At 62.1% G+C, this 18,354-nt stretch overlaps 2 protein-coding genes across 2 annotated transcripts; both read left to right on the forward strand.

Annotated features, from left to right (window-relative positions):
• Positions 1-1,948: 1,948 nt before the first annotated feature.
• On the forward strand, positions 1,949-4,724 carry ANKRD33 (ankyrin repeat domain 33). Its single transcript, XM_027732166.2, has 4 exons — positions 1,949-2,257; positions 2,503-2,632; positions 3,411-3,551; positions 3,647-4,724. Exons 1-4 carry the CDS (start codon positions 1,949-1,951, stop codon positions 4,444-4,446), a joined length of 1,380 nt encoding a protein of 459 aa, XP_027587967.2. The 3' UTR covers positions 4,447-4,724.
• Positions 4,725-7,410: 2,686 nt separating this feature from the next.
• ACVRL1 (activin A receptor like type 1) lies at positions 7,411-17,011 on the forward strand. Its single transcript, XM_027732163.2, has 10 exons — positions 7,411-7,662; positions 10,707-10,777; positions 12,022-12,246; positions 12,558-12,757; positions 12,842-12,941; positions 13,209-13,355; positions 13,438-13,713; positions 14,425-14,622; positions 15,707-15,837; positions 15,934-17,011. The coding sequence occupies exons 2-10, from the start codon at positions 10,711-10,713 to the stop codon at positions 16,066-16,068; spliced, it is 1,479 nt and encodes a 492-aa protein (XP_027587964.2). The 5' UTR covers positions 7,411-7,662; positions 10,707-10,710; the 3' UTR covers positions 16,069-17,011.
• The last annotated feature ends 1,343 nt before the right edge of the window (positions 17,012-18,354 follow it).

Below are 18,354 nucleotides of genomic sequence, written 5' to 3' on the forward strand. Positions count from 1 at the left end.
CACTTGTGCCAGGTGGCAGATTACGGCACGGGGCTCTGGGGATGACTCCCTAAGCCCTAAATCTGCTCCCGTCCTCCCCCGAGATCAGGCAGAGCCAGAAGGTGGCAGGAGGGGTTGGCACACCGGGGTCACACCGTGTCCGGGCTCTGGACAATCAGCGTTGGGATCCTCGTGTTCAGCACTGAGATCCTGGTGTTTGGCATCACAGTCTGGAGCTTCACCCCAGGATCCTGATGTTCAACACTGGGATTCCCAGCCTGCTCCTTCCAGCACAGAGGAAACAGCTGGGATCCCTCATCTGCTCCATATTTTCATGTTCGAGGATGCAGCAAAAGTGACCTTTGGGACTCCATCTCGGTGGTTGCTGTAAATGGGGAATGTGGCCTCCCACGATCCGCCTTGGCACCAAACTCCTGCCTTTTTGGCATGAAAATAGCTGATCCTGGGACTAGAAATGCCTTTTCCCAGATCCCACAGCCCAGCTGGCCCCTGAAGCCCAGGAAGCACACAAACACTGACCAACCACACACAAAAAAAAACCCCTTTAGATGAAGACAAGAGAACAGTCAGGTTTTATGTGGAATTTGGGAAACCAGTTGTTGCAACTCCTGGGCTAAGGCTGCCCTGAGGGCTTTGGAATCCCCCTCCAGGGGAGGAGGTGGGATGGAGGCTCCAAGGCACCTCTCAAGGGGGAATCACAGAGTTTATTGACTGCACCTGCACAGTCCAGGTGTCCAAGCCCTGTCTAGAAGACAAGACCAGCAGCCTCACTGATTTGTCTAAACCAATTCACCTGGATATAAAGGCAGCTGGGAAGTGCCTGGGGGCTTTCAGCCGAGCCCCTGGGGCTGCTCAGGCAGCACCATCCCACCGGTGTGAGACAGGTATAAAAATACAGCCCAGGGCTCCCAGCAGCTCCTTGGCTAAGGACACTAAATCCTGCCCTGATCCTGCTCAGGGTGGATGGAGCCATTTTAAGCAACAGTTTAATTTAAGATCTCTTGGGTAGCTGAAGCAACGTCAACGTGAGGGTTGTCACAGCTCTGGTGTCAAAAGGCCTCTTCAGCCCCGGAGCACAAACCTCTTTCTCCCTGCAAAGGGGATTTTCCAGAGTCTCTTGGTGACTTTTCCCTCCTGGTTGGGGCCGGGATGCTGCCCAGCTGAAGAAGGACCCACGGGGAAGGTCTGAGCAGCCCCAGGTAAGATCAAGGTGAGGAGAACATCCTCCAACCCTGCTTGGGAATGCTTAAGGAGCAGGAGAGTTCCGTGGAATTCTGGAGGCTTTCCTCCTTTCCCGGCGCCCACCAATTAACTGTTGGCTTCTGCTTAGCAGCAGAAGGGTTTAATTCCTGCTGCCAGGCTCAGCCCCTGCCCACGGCTCCTGTTCCAGGGCTGCCCTGTGTCCTGGGGGAGCAGGAGCTGCTCTGCTGGGAAAGGTGTCTGCGTCTGCTGGGATGTGCACTGGATAGACGGGGAGGGCGGCTGGGAAGGGCTCAGACCCAGAGTGTGGCACTGGAGTGGTGGATGTGCCCTTCCTGCTGGCACTTGCTGGCTGCATTGGGTTCCCTGATCAGCAGCTCTACAGCCCTGGAAGCATTCCCGACCTCCCACCCACCTGGATTCAACACCCAGGCCGTGGGACACTTATCCACCTCTCCCACTCCCCATTTTTCCCTCCTGAGGGTGTTGCAGCATCCAGGCCCTCAGGGGAAGGAGCATTTGCCCGGGGCAGAGGCAGCCGGACCCGCGGGCTGTGCCGGGGGCTGGGAGCTGGCCGAGGCTTCCCGGCGGGATGGGGGATGCCGGAGCCCACACGGCTCCCACGCCCACTCTGTGTCTGCACAGGGGCAGTGACAGTCCCGAGAGCCCCCCTGTCCCCCCGGGAGAGGCTCCTGGCCCCAGGCAGGGCGCGGGGCCAGGCTGGGCTCGCTCCCCCCGGCCGGGCCGGATGACAGATGCCTGCGGTGGAGGAGAACGTGCTGCAGCCCCCAGTGCCAGCCTGGATGACTCCGACCCGGAGCTGTACTATGAGGAGGAGGAGTCGGAGTCCTCGGGGCCCTCAGAGCCCTCGGACAGCAGCAGCATCTTCTCTGATGACTCCGTCTACCCTTGCTACGAGTCCTCCGCGGAGGCCGACGGCCCCGGGTTCCTCACCCTGTACCAGTGCTGTGCCAGGAATGATGCCAAGCTGGTGTGGGACAGGCTGGAGTCTGGGGTGACCCGCAGCGAGGCCACGGAGCTGGACATCAACGGGAGGGTGAGTGGCTGGGAGGGGCACCCCGCAGAGAAGAAAGAGGATTTTCCAGGAATAGGCAAATCCTGGTGGTTGCTAAAGCCAGTGGGGCAGGAGGGAGAGGCCTGAGTGTGATGGATCTCCTGGGGTCCACCCGACCCTTGGAGCAGAACCTTCCATCCCAGTCTGCCTGGTTTGGGGTGGGGGCCACGGGAGAACAGGGTGGGAGGATGGTGCAGTGCCTGTGCCGAGTGCTGTCCCCTCTCCAGAACGGGCTGATGGTCGCCTGCGCCAAGGGCTTCGTGGACATCGTGCCACTGCTGAGGAAGTGCCCCTACATCAACGTCAACCAGCAGGACAACGACGGCAACACGGCCCTCATGATGGCAGCCCAGGCAGGTCAGCCCTCGGCATGGGCAGCCCCTGGGAAGGGGCTTGTGCTTCCCCCCAAAAACCCTGGAACGATCCCCCCTGGAAAGCCGTGGTCCCGAGGGATGTGTGACGTCAGCTGCATTTATGGTTCACCTCAGCAGTGCTTTAAAGCTGATGCAAAAATGGAAATTCCTCCAGTGATTTGTCCCGAATGTGCCGTGCTGAGCGGCAGAGCTGGGCTGGAGCCGCCCCATGAGCTCCAGAAAAGTCCTGGGAGCCACCCCATGAGCTCCAGGAAAGTCCTGGGAGCCACCCCATGTGCTCCAGGAAAGTCCTGGGAGTCACCCCATGAGCTCCAGGAAAGTCCTGGGAGTCACCCCATGTGCTCCAGGAAAGCCCCGGAAGCTGCAGGGATTTACTTCCCCAAAGGCTCCAAGGTCCATATAGGAACCAAACCTCCAGATAGTTTTCCTTATTAGTGAATAACCACAGGGGGAAGGAGGAGGGTCCCAAGGTGGGGCTCACCCCGTTGTATCCTTGCTGGAATTGATGATTTTATTAGGTTTTTTCATTTTTTGGACTCTTTCCTGCATTCTCTGCTGAGGCAGCTGGTGCGCCAGCTCTGTTCCCTCCACGGCCAAACCTAAAACAAGATAAACCCAAACCCTTTCAGTCCTGAACCCTTCAACCTTCTGCATCTTCATCCCCACGAGATGCAGCTGCTAAACCCTTTCTCCGACAGGCACCGGCCGTTGTTCCCCGTCAACTGTCGGAACTCTAACGCAGCTTCTCTCTGGCTGTTAAGGACACATCACCATCGTCAACTACCTCCTCAACTACTACCCCGCGCTCGAGGTGGACCAGCGGGACCCGCGGGGGCTGACGGCGCTGATGAAGGCAGCGGTGCAGGGGCGGGAGGACTGTGTCACCGCCCTGCTCCTGGCGGGTGAGCGCGTCCCCGGCCCTTTGGGGAAGGGCTGGCGTTGCTGCTCGGGGTGGGGTGGGGTGGTGATCCTCCCCCCGGGATCCCTCTGCCTCCAGGGGCTGACCTGAAAGCGGTGGACGCCGTGAAGGGGAAGACGGCCAGGGAATGGGCAAATTTCACCGGCCGCTTCGAGACCACCGTGCGGATCCGGACCCTCCTGCGGCGCCCGCGGGCGGAGCAGTTCGGATCCCAGTACCGGCCCGAGTGGCCGGCCCTGGCCGAGCTGGTGGCCAAGGCCCTGAGCCCCAAATCCAGGAGCAGGAGGCTGCTGGAGAAGATCTGCTCCATGTTCACCTGCAGCATCCCCTGCAACCCCGAGGAGGACGGCGTGATGGACCACATGGTGAGGATGACCACGTCCCTGGCCAGCCCCTTCGTGGCCACCGCTTGCCAAACCGTCTGCCCCGACAGCCCGCCCGAGGTGGGCAAGCGCAGGCTGTCCGTGCCGGAGATCCTCGGGCAGCACGTGCCGGACCCGGACGCCGACTCGGAACTGTCCTCGCGCCCCAGCACCGGCTCGTCCTCCTGCAACGGCCAGGCCGTGACGGAGGTGCCGCCGCCGCCGCCGCGCCGGCCGGGCCACCGCTTCCTGCGCTTCCTGCCGCTGTGGCTGCGGCGCGGGAACAGCATCTTCCCCCTCGGGGAGCCCGTCCCCAGGATCAAAGTGAGCAAACCCTCCGGCCCGGCCCCCGACTCCAGGGAGCAGAAGCCGCGCGTGAAGGACAAGCACCTCCTGAAGCCGCCCCAGTGGAGGTACAAGGCGCTGAAGGAGGAGAAGAGGGCGACCGAGGAGGCCAAGGCCAACGGGGAGGAGAAGGAGAAGAAGAAGAAGAAGAAAAAGAAAAAGAAACGCTAAGGCAGGAGGTGCCGGGGTGGGGACGAGGTCCCCGCTGTCCCCTTGGACCTGCTGGCTCTTGTGGCACAGGGATGGTTTCCTTCCTGGCCGGACGGGAATGCCCAGGGGAGGAGGGTGATGTGGGCATACGCACCCAGCTGAGATGTCCCCACTGGTCCCTTGTCCTCTCTACCTTGAGGGTGACCACCCCAGTCCAGCGCTGGTCATGCTGGGCACCGACGTGCTGAGATCCTGGCCTGGGCTCTGGGAGTGCCAGGGAGCAGGACTGTGGCACAAGTTGCTCCCTTTTCTTCCTTTTTGGTTTGGTTTTTTTTTTTTTTTTTTTTTTTTTTTTTTTTTTTTTTTTTTTGGCTCTTTGATCTTCCTGAGCTCTTGATTCCACAGCGTGTGTTGGAATGTGGCTGAGCAAATTAAAATGGAAGTGGTTGCCATGTTAACAGGATTGATTCCATGAATAAAGCTCAGGGTTGCTTGTGGGGCTGGCAGGAATGCTCCCTCCTCTCTGCCAAAGTCCCCTGGCCACCCTGTCACCCCCTTGGTGACACTGCTCACTCCTGCGTGTTCCTGGGTCGTGGGTGGACACACCAAGGCTCACCAAGGGAAGCAGCTCCATACTGTGGAGGGTGAGGGAGCTCTGGGTGCCAGGCACAGGCTGGAAACCAAACTCGGGGTGCTTGTGGGCTCCCCCTTCCTTAGGGGGATGAGAGCCCCCACTGTGAGGCCGCAGCCTTGCCTTGGGGGGGCACGGGGAGGTTTGGGCTGAGCCGCAGGCAGGGAAGGGTTGTGGTGGGGAAGGAAGGAGCTGCAGCCTCCCCGTCTGTTCCCCCCCAGCCCTTGGCTCGGCCGGGCTCCCCTGCACGTGGCTGCCCTCCCTCGCCAGCTCCCGGCGACTGGCAGATGAGCCGGGGGCGGATGGCACACGGAGCAGCCGCCGCACGCGCCGCGCCAGCCTGGCTCCCGCCGCACAGGGGGAAGGGTCAGACGGGCTCCCACCGGCCCCTCGTCCCCTCTGCCACTGCAGTGAGACCCCGAGGGGCGGCTGGATGTGCCCATGGAGGGTCTGACCGCGGTGCAGGGATGCCCGTGCCCTTCCACGGGGTGAAATGGCGGCGATGGTGATGGAAAGGAGGTTGCGCCACGGCTGGCGCGGGATGTCGGGTCACGGTGCTGTCTGGTGGTGCCCAGCCCTGCTGACTCACCCCGTCTGCCCCACTCAGAGCTGGCAGCAGGGCAGGAGCCTGCCAAGGGTTTGCTTTGTCCGTCGTGTCCCTTCACAGTCAGTCCCACCGTGGGGAAATCCACTTTCCCACAGCGGCAGTGCCAGAGCAACAGCCTGGCCTTGGGGCTCCCCACTCATCCCTGCCCTTCAAGTCACCCAGGATTAGGACTTAGGAAGTTTTAGAAGTTTTTAAGCAAGTGTTTATCCCCCCCGTGACGATTAGGATTTAAAAATGAAGATGTCCTGTTTGGAAGACGGAGTCGTGGGGATCAAACCGGCTGGCACCCGCCCTTGCCAGAGAGCTGGTGTGCTTGGCTGCCTGGGGCAACCCCTGCCCGTAGCCATAAATTTGGGGTGCTGATGCCCACCCTGTGCCTGCTCCCATGGGGGGGGATGCAGGAGCCATCCAGGAATAACTCTGGGAGGGGCTGATCTGCAGCTGGATCACAGAGACCTGCAGAGCAGAGCAAAGATGGTCACGGAGATAAGATGTCTGCAGGCACCGGCTTCCTCCGGGGCGGCTCCTATCTGATGGAAACTGCCCGTTTCCCCCGCGCCGGCTCCCAAAGCTCCGGGCCCAGCACACGGGCAAGGTCACCCGTGAAGGTCCTTCGTGTTTTATCCTGGTTTTGTGCTTTTGTTTGTTTAAACTTCCTAGATCACGGCCGATAGCGGGGCGAGGCTGCCGGCGAGACTCAAAGCTCCGCCGCCGCGGTGCCCCGGCACAAGGAGGCTCCGGGTGGGTTCATGATGCAACTGGGGCTGGTGATGCAACGGGAACGGGGTGGCAAAGCAGGCCCTGGCACCCGGTTAGGAAAGAGGCTGCGATGCCGGGTCGAGTCACGGTGCTGGTGGAGCAGCTGGGAGAAAGGCAGGGATGGGGCTTGGGAAGGCGCTGGAGGGGCAGGAGAGGATGGGAGAAGTGTGGAGCAGCTGAGATTGGGGTGGCCCAAAGAACAGCCCCGAAAGCAGCAAAAGGGGAAGCGGCGCTTCCGCCGCCCGCGGTCCCGTGTGCCCTGGGGGAGCGGGAAGTGCCCAACCTCCCGCCGTGGGAACGGCCCTGCCGGCGGCATCCCAGCGCCGGCCACCGTGGCATCGTGTGGGAAGAGCCAGGGCCGAGCCAGTACCAGCCCCTTGGCCCAGCCAGCCTGGCTCCGTGCCCGCAGCCGGGCTCAGCATCCCCAGTGGGGCACCCCCCGATGCCACGTTGTACCCCGGGGGTGAAATCCTCCCGTGCCCCATCCCAGGTGTTGTGTCCAACATGGAATAACCAGGGAGCCCCTTGGGGGGCTGTGATGCTCCATCCCCACGAGGGTTGGAGGCTGGAGCGGGAGGGATGGCCAAGCATGCCAAGGTCATTCCCACGGCATCCCTCTAGAACATTCCCATCGCCACCAAAGCTGCTCTCCTACCATCGGCCTGGGGATGCCCAGGGTAGGAGCTCTCATGGCCACGTCCCCACAACGGGCTTGGGTTGGCTTTGAAAGCTGGGAAACCATGTGGGGAAGAGCCCGGGGAAGGACGAGGCGGGAGGAACGGGCGAGGGAGAGCAACCAGGATGGAGCTGGGGCCCGGTGAGCGGGAGGAAGGGAGGCCGGTCGTGGCTGTGTGCTCAGCAATAGGAAATGCTTTATTAGCTGGGAGTGGTGGAGAGAAGCCAGGCAGGAAGAGGCAGTAATAAGAAACATTTTTTTGACTTCTCCCACATCCAGACCACAGAGCTCCTGCCAAGCGGCTGCGTCGGACGGCGGGGCTGCCGAGCCCCCGGGACCGGGAACGGCGACGTTGCCCCACCGGGACGGGCACGGCCGCAGCCGCGGGAGCTGCCCCAGTGCCGGGACGGGCGGCGGGAGGGGAGCAGACCCATGAAGCTCCTCCAAGCCGGGGTGCAGGGCACGGAGCAGAGCTGCCCCAGCTCCGAGAGCGGGACCGTGGCCGGGAGAGCCTCGCCAGGGCCGGGCAGTGCCGTGGGCGCCCGCGGGACGCCGATGCTGTAGGTGAGTGGGGAAGCACCGCGGGGTCCGGGGCTGCGCTGAGCTCAGCATTTCTCTCCTGATTTACCCCCGGGGCAGCTGAAAGCAGGATTTGCCCCCGTTTCCCTCACGTTCGGTGGGACACCGGTGTCAACCCCCGGGGTTGGAGAAACTGGAATTGGGGCTGGGAGGGTGAATCTGGCTCCACACCAGTGGGCTGGTGACAGGATCCGTCCCCATGTTCTTGCTGAAGAGCTGAAGTAACACGCAGCTGCAACGGAAAGGCTGGAATCAACATGGGAAATGGGGAATTTGGGTGTACTTTGAAAAGCCACAGGGAAAAATGAGGGAGAGTTGACAGCAATTCTAGCCAGGGGCTGGAGCGAGGGCGGCGGGCACGGGCGGCAGAGACGCTGCAGGATGTGCCACCTCCATGTTCCCCTTTGGCACAGCCAAACTCTGGGGCTCTCAGAGGAGGGGTGGTTGAGGAAGAGCCAAACTGCTGCTGAAGAGGCTCCATCTCCAGAGCCAAGCTGGGATGAGCCTCACCACGGAGCTCTGTCCCACTGTGGGCACAGAGCCTTCCCTGAGGCCAGGCCAGGGTCACTGCCCTTGTCCCTGCTCTGCACGAGGAGCAGGGGGCAGTGCCAGCCCCACGCTGGGGTGACCCTGGGCAGGTTTTGCTGCTCTCTGTGTGTGTCTCATGTTCATGGAACAGCAATGCCCGTCAGGGAGAGGGGCTGGGGCGGCTCAGCCCCTCCAGTGCAGCTCCCTGAGCCGAGCATCCCTCCTGTGCCAGAGGGTGAGTGCAGCTTTGCTGCATCCGTGACCCTCCTGCAGCCCCGGGCAGGGAGAGGAAAACCTCCCCCTGAGCCTGAAACCAGGCTGGAGCCTTGGGAGCTGTGGCAAAGCTCCTGCTGACTCCGGCAGTGTCCTTCACGCCGGCAGCTGGCACGTGCCTGGCTCACCCTGCTCCCCCTCGGCTGGCACCGGCACTGGCACCGGCACTGGCACGAGGGGCTCGGCTGTGTCTGGCTCCCTGTGAAAAGGCAGCACAGGGAACCGAGTCAGGAGCCACATCCTGTGTCAAACCCCCCTGGGAGCAGCAGAAACTGCAGGGGAGGGCGGAAGCACCGGGACTGTGAAGCTCAGTTGAGTCCCCCCCCCATAAGACCCTAACCCTAACCCTAACCCTGAACCATCCTACACATCCCAAGGGTTGTGCCCAGCCACCCTTCCCTGGACTCCTGTTGCCTCCTCCTCCACCTCCATGGGGAAATTCCCCTTCCCAGGGCTGGGTCTTGCTCTGCACCCCCCGACTGTGGTGCCCATCATTCCCAGCCGCTCCTGTCGGCATCCACGTCCCATCCAAGAGGTTTTCATTGGGGTTTTTTCCATCTCCTGATGCTGCTACAAATCCCGAAAGATATGGCACAGATGGGGAAAGATGCTCTGGGTGACAGGAGAGTGCTTGAGCTGCAGTTCCTGATGACAAATGAGGAAGGTTGGGGACAGGGATGGGGGTGCAGGCTCTGATTTGATCCATTACGGAAGCACTCAGGATGTTTTTCCAATGGGATGCCAGGGATGACTCTGGATTAAGGTTTGCTCTTGGTAACAACAACAAGCCATGTGATATTTCATATACAACAAAGTTTTGGGCCCTGCCCACTTTGTGTTTCACAACAAATACCCCACAGACATCTAAGGCTTGGGATTTAATGGAAAGGGCTCCCTGGAGGGAATTCACCACCTGGGAGACTCAGCTTTCCTTTAAAAAGATGCATTTTGGAGCTCTCAGAATTGCAGGGAGAAGCAGAGTGCCTGGGGGCACCCTGGGCACTCGGGGAGCAGCAGCCCAGCTCCAAGGGGGTTGAGGTTTTAAAATAAAGTTGATCCCAGCCCAGGTCCAGGGGAGTTGGGATTTTAAAACAAAGCTGATCCCAGCCCAGGTCCAGGGGAGTTGGGATTTTAAAACAAAGCTGATCCTGGCCCAGCCGAGGATCTGGATGGAGATCAGCCCGGCATCGCTCCCGGCACGGGGCACCCGGGACTAGATCTCACTCCTGCCCTCCAGCCCCCGGACCTGGCACCCGGTCGCTGTTTCCTCCCCGCGAGCAACAACCAAGCGAGTTATTTCGGGGAGGAAAAGCCCGTTTTACGGCGCTGCCGGAGCCTGCCGGGGTCAGCCGCGTCTGAGCGCGCTCCCGAGGGCTGGGCTTGCGTGACTCCGCTTCCCCATCAAGGCCAGAATCTAAACAATCTTGATTCCTGTCCCGGCAGCCCTGGGCTGGGCTCTTCAATTGCAGGAAACGGAGCCTTTGGCGTGTTTATGTCGGGAACCACGAAGAATGAGCCGAGGAGGGGCCGGGAGCCCGCGGCCACGGAGCGGGGCGGGGGGCACTGGGGGGGGCTCCGCCGTGTTTGCCTTGGCAGGAATGTCCCTTTTGCAAGTCCAAAAAAAAAAAAAAAAATGGGAAGAGAAAAAATAGCCAAACTTCCCCCGAGGCACAGCAGGGAATTTTTGGCTGCCCCTGTTTGTGTCATTGATAAGCTCGGTGCAAAAGCCCCGCCGGGATCGAGCCCCGGACCGCGGCCAGCGGCACTCGGAGGCTCCGGTGCACGTGGTGTGAGGCCTTTGAGCTCCACCCCAAGGCCTGGATCTTGCTGAACCTGGAATCTCCAGCGGTGCCGAGCCCGTGGGGGCCGTGGTTTTACAGAGCAGGAGCCGTGGGAATGGTGGGAAATGCTGGAATACGGATCGTTGGCACAAAGGAAGGATGTTGGGGCGGCGTGGACAGGGCAGGGGCCCGGTCCCAGTGCCATCCGTGGTGTCCAGTGCCACGGTCGGGAGGTCCCCCAGGCTCGGGAGGTCCCGGGATGTGCTCTCAGGAAGGGCTGTACCCAGGATGTCCGGAGCCAAACTCCATTGGAAGCAGCACATCCTACCTCGCTCCGCCCGCCCTCTCCCTCTCCAGGTCCCCCCTCTTCCTTCCCAAAGCCCCCCAGGGCTGGTGATGAGCCCCTCGGGGGCGCGGGGGCCGCTCTCACCGCTCCTCTCTCCGCAGGACGATGCCGTGTGGAGCCGGTGGCCGCGCGGTGCTGGCGCTGATGACCCTGTCCCTCGGCCTCGCAGCCGGTGAGTACCAACGGGAGGGGGCGAGCGGCAGGTTAAAACAAACCCTCGGCTTTTTGGGAGCGTCTCTGCCCAAAATAACCTCCTGCAGAGGGAGCCGGGGCTCCTCGGGGACGGCGCCGTTCCCAGCGAGGGGCTGTGCCCCTGCGGGACGGTGACGCACTCCCCAGGGAGGATCTCGGCTTAATTAATTAATTGTGGTTGATCAAGTGCTTTGCCGTCACCGGAGGGGAGACGGGGAAGGCTGGCACCACGTGCTTTAAAGAGTACTCCTTCCCAGGGGTGATGATGGTGATGATGATGATGATGATTGTGGGGAGGAGCTGCTCAGCATCCCAGGGGAGCTCCAGGTGACCTGGGGGCGGATCCAGCTGGCCGTGTTTGTGCAGGGGGGACAGGGACAGTGTGGCTGTGCTGGGGAGGAGCAGCAGAGCTCACTGAGGGGACAAGTCCCCACCGAGTCCCCGTCCTGCCCACGGGGCCACCAACCCCAACCTGGCCTTGCCACCACCCCACAGCACTGGCACTGGGCAGCCTTTGGGGCAGGGGGATGACGGGCACAGGAGGGGGACTGGCCGCTGCCAGACATCCCCTCGCTGTCCCCTCGCCGTCCCCTCGCCGCTGGCCGCCTGGCTGCCCTCACACTGAACTCGCTGATTCCAGGAGGGATATTTTCTGCGCGAAAGGGCAGAGCTAAATCGGGAGTTCGGGACTGTGGCGCCCTCTGAGCTGCTCCAGCACCACAGCACAGGGAAATGCCTTCGGGGAAGTCAGGAAAAGCTCCAGGAAAGACGCCGGGTTTGGCACCCAGCTCCTGAAACACCCTCTGGGAAGGCGCTGGCTGAGTTTGGGGCTTTTGATCCCATCCTGGCTCCCGGCATCCGGCTCCCACGGCTCCCACGTCCTCTGGGACCCCACGGGCAGGATGTGAACCAGTGCATCCCAGTTAATCCCAGCTGCTGGGGCTGGATGCACAGCCCACCCAGTGCCTGTCAGGGGTGTGGGGACAGGTGACCCCCAGGTTCAGGGCTGGCACTTGGATTGTAGCTTTTCCAGGAGTTGTCAGGACGGGCTCCCTGTACTGAGCACCCACAGACACATTCCCCTTCTGGACCACGATGGTCCCAGGCTGCCCACTCTCAAAATTTGGTTCAGGAGTCCCTAGGACAATGTCCCTGTCACCAAAGCCAGCAGCCCCCATCCAGGGTGGTCCCGTGGCACAACGTGCCCCCTCCTCGTGCCCGCAGACGAGCTGCTGTGCGCCTGCGACGTGCCCTTCTGCAGCCAGCCCACCTGCACGGGCAAGGTGTGCTTCGTCAGCAAGAGGAGGGAGGAGGGGACCATCACCCAGCACCGGGGCTGCTTCTCCCAGAACATCCTGGAGCACTGCAACACGCCCGTGACGGAGCAGTACGGCATGAGGTGCTGCGAGTCCCACATGTGCAACGCCGAGCTGGAGATCTTCCTGCAAGGTACGGGGCCACGGGGGCAAGGGGCAGAGCTGCCCACGCAGCTGGAGGTGTGGTTGGGGCTGCAGATCGTCCCTGTCCTCACTCAGCCCCTCCAGAGCCACCTTTTCCCAGGTGGGCAGGGCCAGCGAGATGCCCTCAGGTGTCCCTTATTGGGCTGTGCCCGCAGAGCTGCCATCCGTGGGGTTGAACCCAGTGCAGAGCCACCCTCTCCAGGTCCAAGCCCAAACCCCGAGGCCTCCACCCTCCCACGTCGAAGCCTGAGCCCCAAGACCTTCATCATCATGCTCCCATCTACCATTTCCCCCACCCAGGAGAAGATGCCCTGGGAAAAGTGCCTTCCCTGCCCAACCTCCTCCTGATGATCTTCGTCCCGCTGCTCGCCCTCCTCGTCCTCGTGGCGCTCACGGGGCTCTTCTGCTGGAAGGTGGCCCAGCACCGCCAGAAGCAGAGTGACCTCAGCGACACCGACCTCATGCTGAAGGTGTCCATGGTGGGAGACAGCACCTTAGAGGTGGGTGAGCTCCGGGAGGGACCCCGAGGTGTGGGAGGGTGGGGTGGCCTCTGTGCTGACCCCACGGTCGCCCCGGCTGTGCAGGACCTGCTGAACGACGACTGCACCACGGGCAGCGGTTCGGGGCTGCCCTTCCTCGTGCAGAGAACGGTGGCTCGGCAGATCACCCTCGTGGAGTGCGTGGGTAAGGAGCAGGGGGGGCTGCCCCGGTGCCCCAGCCGGTGCTTGGGCGATGCCACCGCAACTTCAGACCCAAGAGGGGGGTTAGACCCCACCAAAACCCCGGGAGGGAGGGACAGAGAGGCTGGGTGGGTGGATGGATGTTAGCAAGGCCAGTGGATGCAGCGCCGCTCCGTCGCTCTTCCACACGGGATCCCGGTGCTCCGTGCTGGGGGTGGGCAGGGCGTGGGGGTCCGAGGGGCTGCGTGGCACAGTGCCGTGGCCGTGGCAGGTAAAGGGCGCTACGGCGAGGTGTGGCGAGGCGTGTGGCACGGGGAGAGCGTGGCCGTGAAGATCTTCTCCTCCCGGGACGAGCAGTCGTGGTTCCGCGAGACGGAGATCTACAACACCGTCCTGCTCCGGCACGACAACATCCTGGGTGAGCGGGGGGCCGGCAGGGCTGGGGGCGTGGGGGGCAGCTGAGTGGGGGCTCCACGGTGCCAGCTCTTCTCCCTGCCCAGGTTTCATCGCCTCTGACATGACGTCGAGGAACTCCAGCACCCAGCTGTGGCTCATCACCCACTACCACGAGAACGGCTCCCTCTACGACTTCCTGCAGAGAACGGTCCTGGACGTGGAGACCTGCCTGGGCCTGGCCTCCTCCATCATCTGCGGCCTCGTCCACCTCCACGTGGAGATCTTCGGCACCCAGGGCAAGCCCGCCATCGCCCACCGGGACCTGAAGAGCAGGAACATCCTGGTGAAGAGCAACCGGCAGTGCTGCATCGCTGACCTGGGTGAGGTGGAGGGCCGGGGTGTGGCATCCCAGGGATTTGGGACCCCAGGGATGTGTGACCCTGGAATGTGGGACCCCAGGGATGTGTGACCCAGGGATGTGGGACCCCAGGGATGTGGTGCTCCAGGGATGTGTGACCCAGGGATGTGGTACCCCAGGGATGTGGTGCTCCAGGGATGTGGGACCCCAGGGATGTGATACCCTGGGATGTGTGACCCAGGGATGTGGTACCCAGGGATATGTGACCCAGGGATGTGGTACCCCAGGGATGTGGTACCCAGGGATATGTGACCCAGAGATGTGGTACCCCAGGGATGTGTGACCCAGGGATGTGGTACCCAGGGATATGTGACCCAGAGATGTGGTACCCGAGATGTGGTACCCCAGGGATGTGTGACCCAGAGATGTGGTACCCCAGGGATATGTGACCCAGGGATGTGGTACCCCAGGGATGTGTGACCCAGAGATGTGGTACCCCAGGGATATGTGACCCAGGGATGTGGTGCCCCAGGGATGTGGTACCCCAGGGATGTGTGACCCAGGGATGTGGTACCCCGGGGATGTGTTGCCCCACAGATGCAACATCCCGGGACACAGCACCAGCACAGCACTGACCGAGGCCAACATCCCGGCCTTTTACAGTTAAACTGGAAGACCTTAAAGGTCCTTCCCAACCCCAGTGACTGTGATTCTGTCCCATCCCCCCCCCCAGGACTGGCTGTCATGCACTCCCAGGGCAGCGACTACCTGGACATCGGCAACAACCCCCGGGTGGGCACCAAGCGCTACATGGCCCCCGAGGTGCTGAGCGAGCAGATCCGCACCGACTGCTTCGAGTCCTACAAGAAGACGGACATCTGGGCCTACGGGCTGGTGCTCTGGGAGATCACCCGGCGCACGGCGGTGAACGGTGGGTGGATCCCAGCCCGGCGGCTCCGCTCGCTCCCGGCTCCCCTCGCTCGCTCTGTCCTTCCCTCCTTCTCTTGTTGCCTTTTTTTTTTTTTCTCCTCCTTTCCTTCGCCCAGAAGATTAGCTGTAAATTATAAACACTGTAATCTAGTGTCAGCACCCGGCTCCCTGATTAAAGGGCCCATTAGGCTCAATCAGTGCTTTGTTTGTTCAGCGCTGATTAGAAAACAAGCAGCTCCCGAGCTCTGCCTGGAAAGCGGCCACGGCCGGGACCTTCGGCCGCTGGGGCTTGGCTTGGGAACTCGGGAATGGGGACAGGGATGAGGTCCCCCCGCGCCGGGGAGGAACCTCCTCGGGGCTGCCCGGCCAGCGCTGCTCATCAGGCAAAGCCCATTAGAAGCATTAATTAAATGGTGGGTGCTGGCAGGTGAGGGGGGAGGTCCCCCCAGGCACAGTCTGGCCGGGATAATCTCATTTAGGGCCCCAGGGCTCCCTCAGATTACACATTTACTCCGAATTACCCCGGCCATGTGCAGGGACGACCTTCAGCCAGCCGGGTTTAACCCTTCCAGAATCCCCCCCCCTCCAGGATGGCCTCAGGGCATCAGGGATGGGGGGGCTCCAGGGGACCCCGAGGTTTGGGGGCTATGCCTTGGGGTGCAGGGAGCTGGTGAGGGCTCGGGGCATCCCACAGAGGTTAAACCCTGCGGGGACATGGACATACGGAGGCACTAAGAGGAGATTAGCTGGGCCAGCTGGCCGGGGGGTGACGGCTGGAGGTGGTGGCAGTGCTGGGGGCTGGAGCTGGTGCTGGGGGCTGGAGCTGGTGCCGGAGCTGGCGTTCATGGTGGGGCTGGGGCTGGATTAGTGTCAAGGCTGGAGCTGGTGCCAGAGCCACCAGCAGTGCCAGAGCCGTGCACTCCACGGGCACCATCACCGGCACATCCCAGCGGCGATTCCCCCCGTGCCCCCCAAGGCAGGGAGCAGCTCAGCCATGCCAGACCCTCCGGGCACCCCGTGATGCACAGGATGGGGGTGATCCCCAGGCTCACCTCCCCCCCCTCACGCCGCCCCCCTTCCCACAGGAATCGTGGAGGAGTATCGGCCGCCCTTCTTCGACGCCGTCCCCAGCGACCCCAGCTTCGAGGACATGAAGAAGGTGGTGTGTGTGGACCAGCAGACCCCCGTGATCCCCAACCGCCTCTTCTCTGACTCGGTGAGTCCCGGGGGGGCCGCCCCCCTCCCACCCTGGGCCAGACCTTTGCCCCCCTGTTAAACCCTTCCATTTATCCCTCTTTTTGTGCCTCCCCAGGTTCTGTCGGCGCTGGCGAGGGTCATGAAGGAGTGCTGGTACCAGAGCCCCTCCGCCCGCCTCACCGCCCTGCGCATTAAAAAGACGCTGAAGAAGCTGAACAATTCCCTGGAAAAGCCAAAGCCGGAGCAGTGAGAGCCGGGAACACGCTGGAGCCGCTCACGGGCTGCACCGGGGACTGCGGCGAGGCCGGTGTCGGGATGGCTCCGGTCTCAGAGGGGTTTTGCTCACGGCCCCCGCCTCTCCCACCCCTCCTTGGAGCCGTTTGGATTTGCAAGGACTGAAAAAAATAGGGAAAAAAAAAAAAAACAAGCAAACCATAGGAGGAATCTTCCAGTCGGTTATAAAAATACCCCCCCGGATCCGTCATCCGACGCCGGCGCGTCTCGTCTGCCCGGCGGGGAGGGCAGCGGGTGCCTGGGGCTGGTGGCACACCCTGAGCCCCCCGGCTGGACACCACCACGAGGGGCACCGAGGACAGAACCATCCCCTGCTGCACCCCGAGCCCGCGGGGCACCCACCCAGCGCCGGCACCGCCCTGGCACCAGTTCCAGCCCCGGAGCTGCCCAGACCTGCCCGCCCGGCGCTGGCAGCGGGAACGCCGCGGGCTCGGCGGCGGCGGCAGGAATTCCCCGGCAGGGCTGCGGTGCCCGGCGCGCCTCTCGCCGAAGGAGAGGGATGGATTTCACTGGGAAAGGATGGTCCAAGGGCAGCATCGCCCCGGTCACGCCGGATCCGCGCCCTGGCGCGTCGTGGGGCTCCCCAGGATGAGGAGCTGCTGGCGTCAAGCACGGCCTGAGCACCCCTCCGAGGCGGGGGTCCCGTGGTGGCCTGATCCTTCCCTGCCCAGCAGCCGGCACCCCCTTCCCAAAGAAGTGCCCTTTTGGGTCTTTGCCAGAGTTTTGGTGTTTCCCGAGGTGTTCCGGCTCTGTCCCGCGTCGCTCGCCGCCATCCCAAAATCCGCCCCGCGCTCCGGGCTGTTCAGACACGACCAGGACGGGACGCTCAGCAGAGCCAGCTTTGCTCCATAACTATTTAATTATTAAGATTTAATATATTTAATAAAGTGTAAAGCTATTTTATCGCCTAAGAGCCGCCAAACCTCCCGCGCCGGGCACTGGGCACCGCGGCAGGACGGGCCCCGGAGCTCCTGCCCGGCTCCGTTTGTGGCTTCACCTCCGAGTATCCAATGGATCCGTCGGATCCCGCGACAAACCTGGCTTCAGCCTTGTGCCAACCCCTTCCCGGTGCCCATGAGGGGCTGGGGCTGCTCCAGGGGGCTCCCCTGGAGTCGTCTTGGTCTGAGCCCAGTTAGGGACTGGGAGGAACTGGGCAGCAACGGGCAGCTGCTGGTTGTGGGGGGGGGGATGAGGGGATGTGGGGCTGGGCAGGGCAGGGGTTGGGGTGCCCTACCTGGGGTTTGGGGCTCTCTGGCCAGGTTTTGGGGTGCCCTGCCCAGGGTGGCTCAGTCCCCAGGCAGATTGCACATACACACACACACATCACGCATGCACACACACAAATCATGCTTGAACACACACAGCATGTATGTACAGATGTCATACATGATCCCACACACAGAAATCACACTTGAACATACACAAATCACGCTTGTACACATCCCTCACCCACGCACACACGGCATACATGATTGCATGCACGCACATCATGTCTGCATAAACACATCACACACACATGTCACACACGTATCACACACATATCACGTCACACATATCACACACACATATCACATGTCATACATATATCGCACGCATACCACACATATCATAGACATATCACACATGTATCACACACACATATCACACACGTCACACACGTCACACACATATCACACATGTCACACACATATCACACACATCACACACATATCACACTTCACACACGTCACACACATATCACACACGTCACACACATCACACACATATCACACACGTCACACACGTCACACACACATCACACACACGTCACACACACCACACACATATCACACACGTCACACACATCACACACGTCACACACATCACACACGTCACACACATCACACACATGTCACACACATGTCACACATGTCACACACACATCACACACCACACACGCGTCACACATGTCACACACGTCACACACATCACACACATCACACACATGTCACACACATGTCACACATGTCACACACATCACACACATGTCCCACACATGTCACACACATGTCACACACACGCCCCGCCCTCCCCTCCCCGCGGCGCCCGCGCGGCCCCGCCCCTCCCCGGCCCCGCCCCCGGCCCCGCCCCCCGCGCCGCCGGCCCCGCCCCCCTCCGCTCCCCCTCCCGCCGGCGCTGCGGCCGCTCCGCTCCGAGGCCGCGGCGCTTCGCCCGCCATGGCCGCCCGGGCCCCCCGCTCCCC

The sequence above is a fragment of the Pipra filicauda genome, unplaced genomic scaffold (genome assembly GCF_003945595.2).
Source record: "Pipra filicauda isolate LSUMZ 115617 unplaced genomic scaffold, ASM394559v2 scaffold582_size373904_pilon, whole genome shotgun sequence".
NCBI lineage: Eukaryota > Metazoa > Chordata > Aves > Passeriformes > Pipridae > Pipra > Pipra filicauda.

Excerpts from the sequence above, each read along its gene's own strand:
- ANKRD33 (XM_027732166.2), top strand. The coding sequence starts at position 1,949 with ATGACAGATGCCTGCGGTGGAGGAGAACGTGCTGCAGCCCCCAGTGCC. Across the intron at positions 2,633-3,410 it reads CATGATGGCAGCCCAGGCAG|GACACATCACCATCGTCAAC; the intron begins GTCAGCCCTCGG and ends CTGGCTGTTAAG. Across the intron at positions 3,552-3,646 it reads CACCGCCCTGCTCCTGGCGG|GGGCTGACCTGAAAGCGGTG; the intron begins GTGAGCGCGTCC and ends CTCTGCCTCCAG.
- ACVRL1 (XM_027732163.2), top strand. The coding sequence starts at position 10,711 with ATGCCGTGTGGAGCCGGTGGCCGCGCGGTGCTGGCGCTGATGACCCTG. Across the intron at positions 12,758-12,841 it reads TGGGAGACAGCACCTTAGAG|GACCTGCTGAACGACGACTG; the intron begins GTGGGTGAGCTC and ends CCGGCTGTGCAG. Across the intron at positions 12,942-13,208 it reads CACCCTCGTGGAGTGCGTGG|GTAAAGGGCGCTACGGCGAG; the intron begins GTAAGGAGCAGG and ends TGGCCGTGGCAG.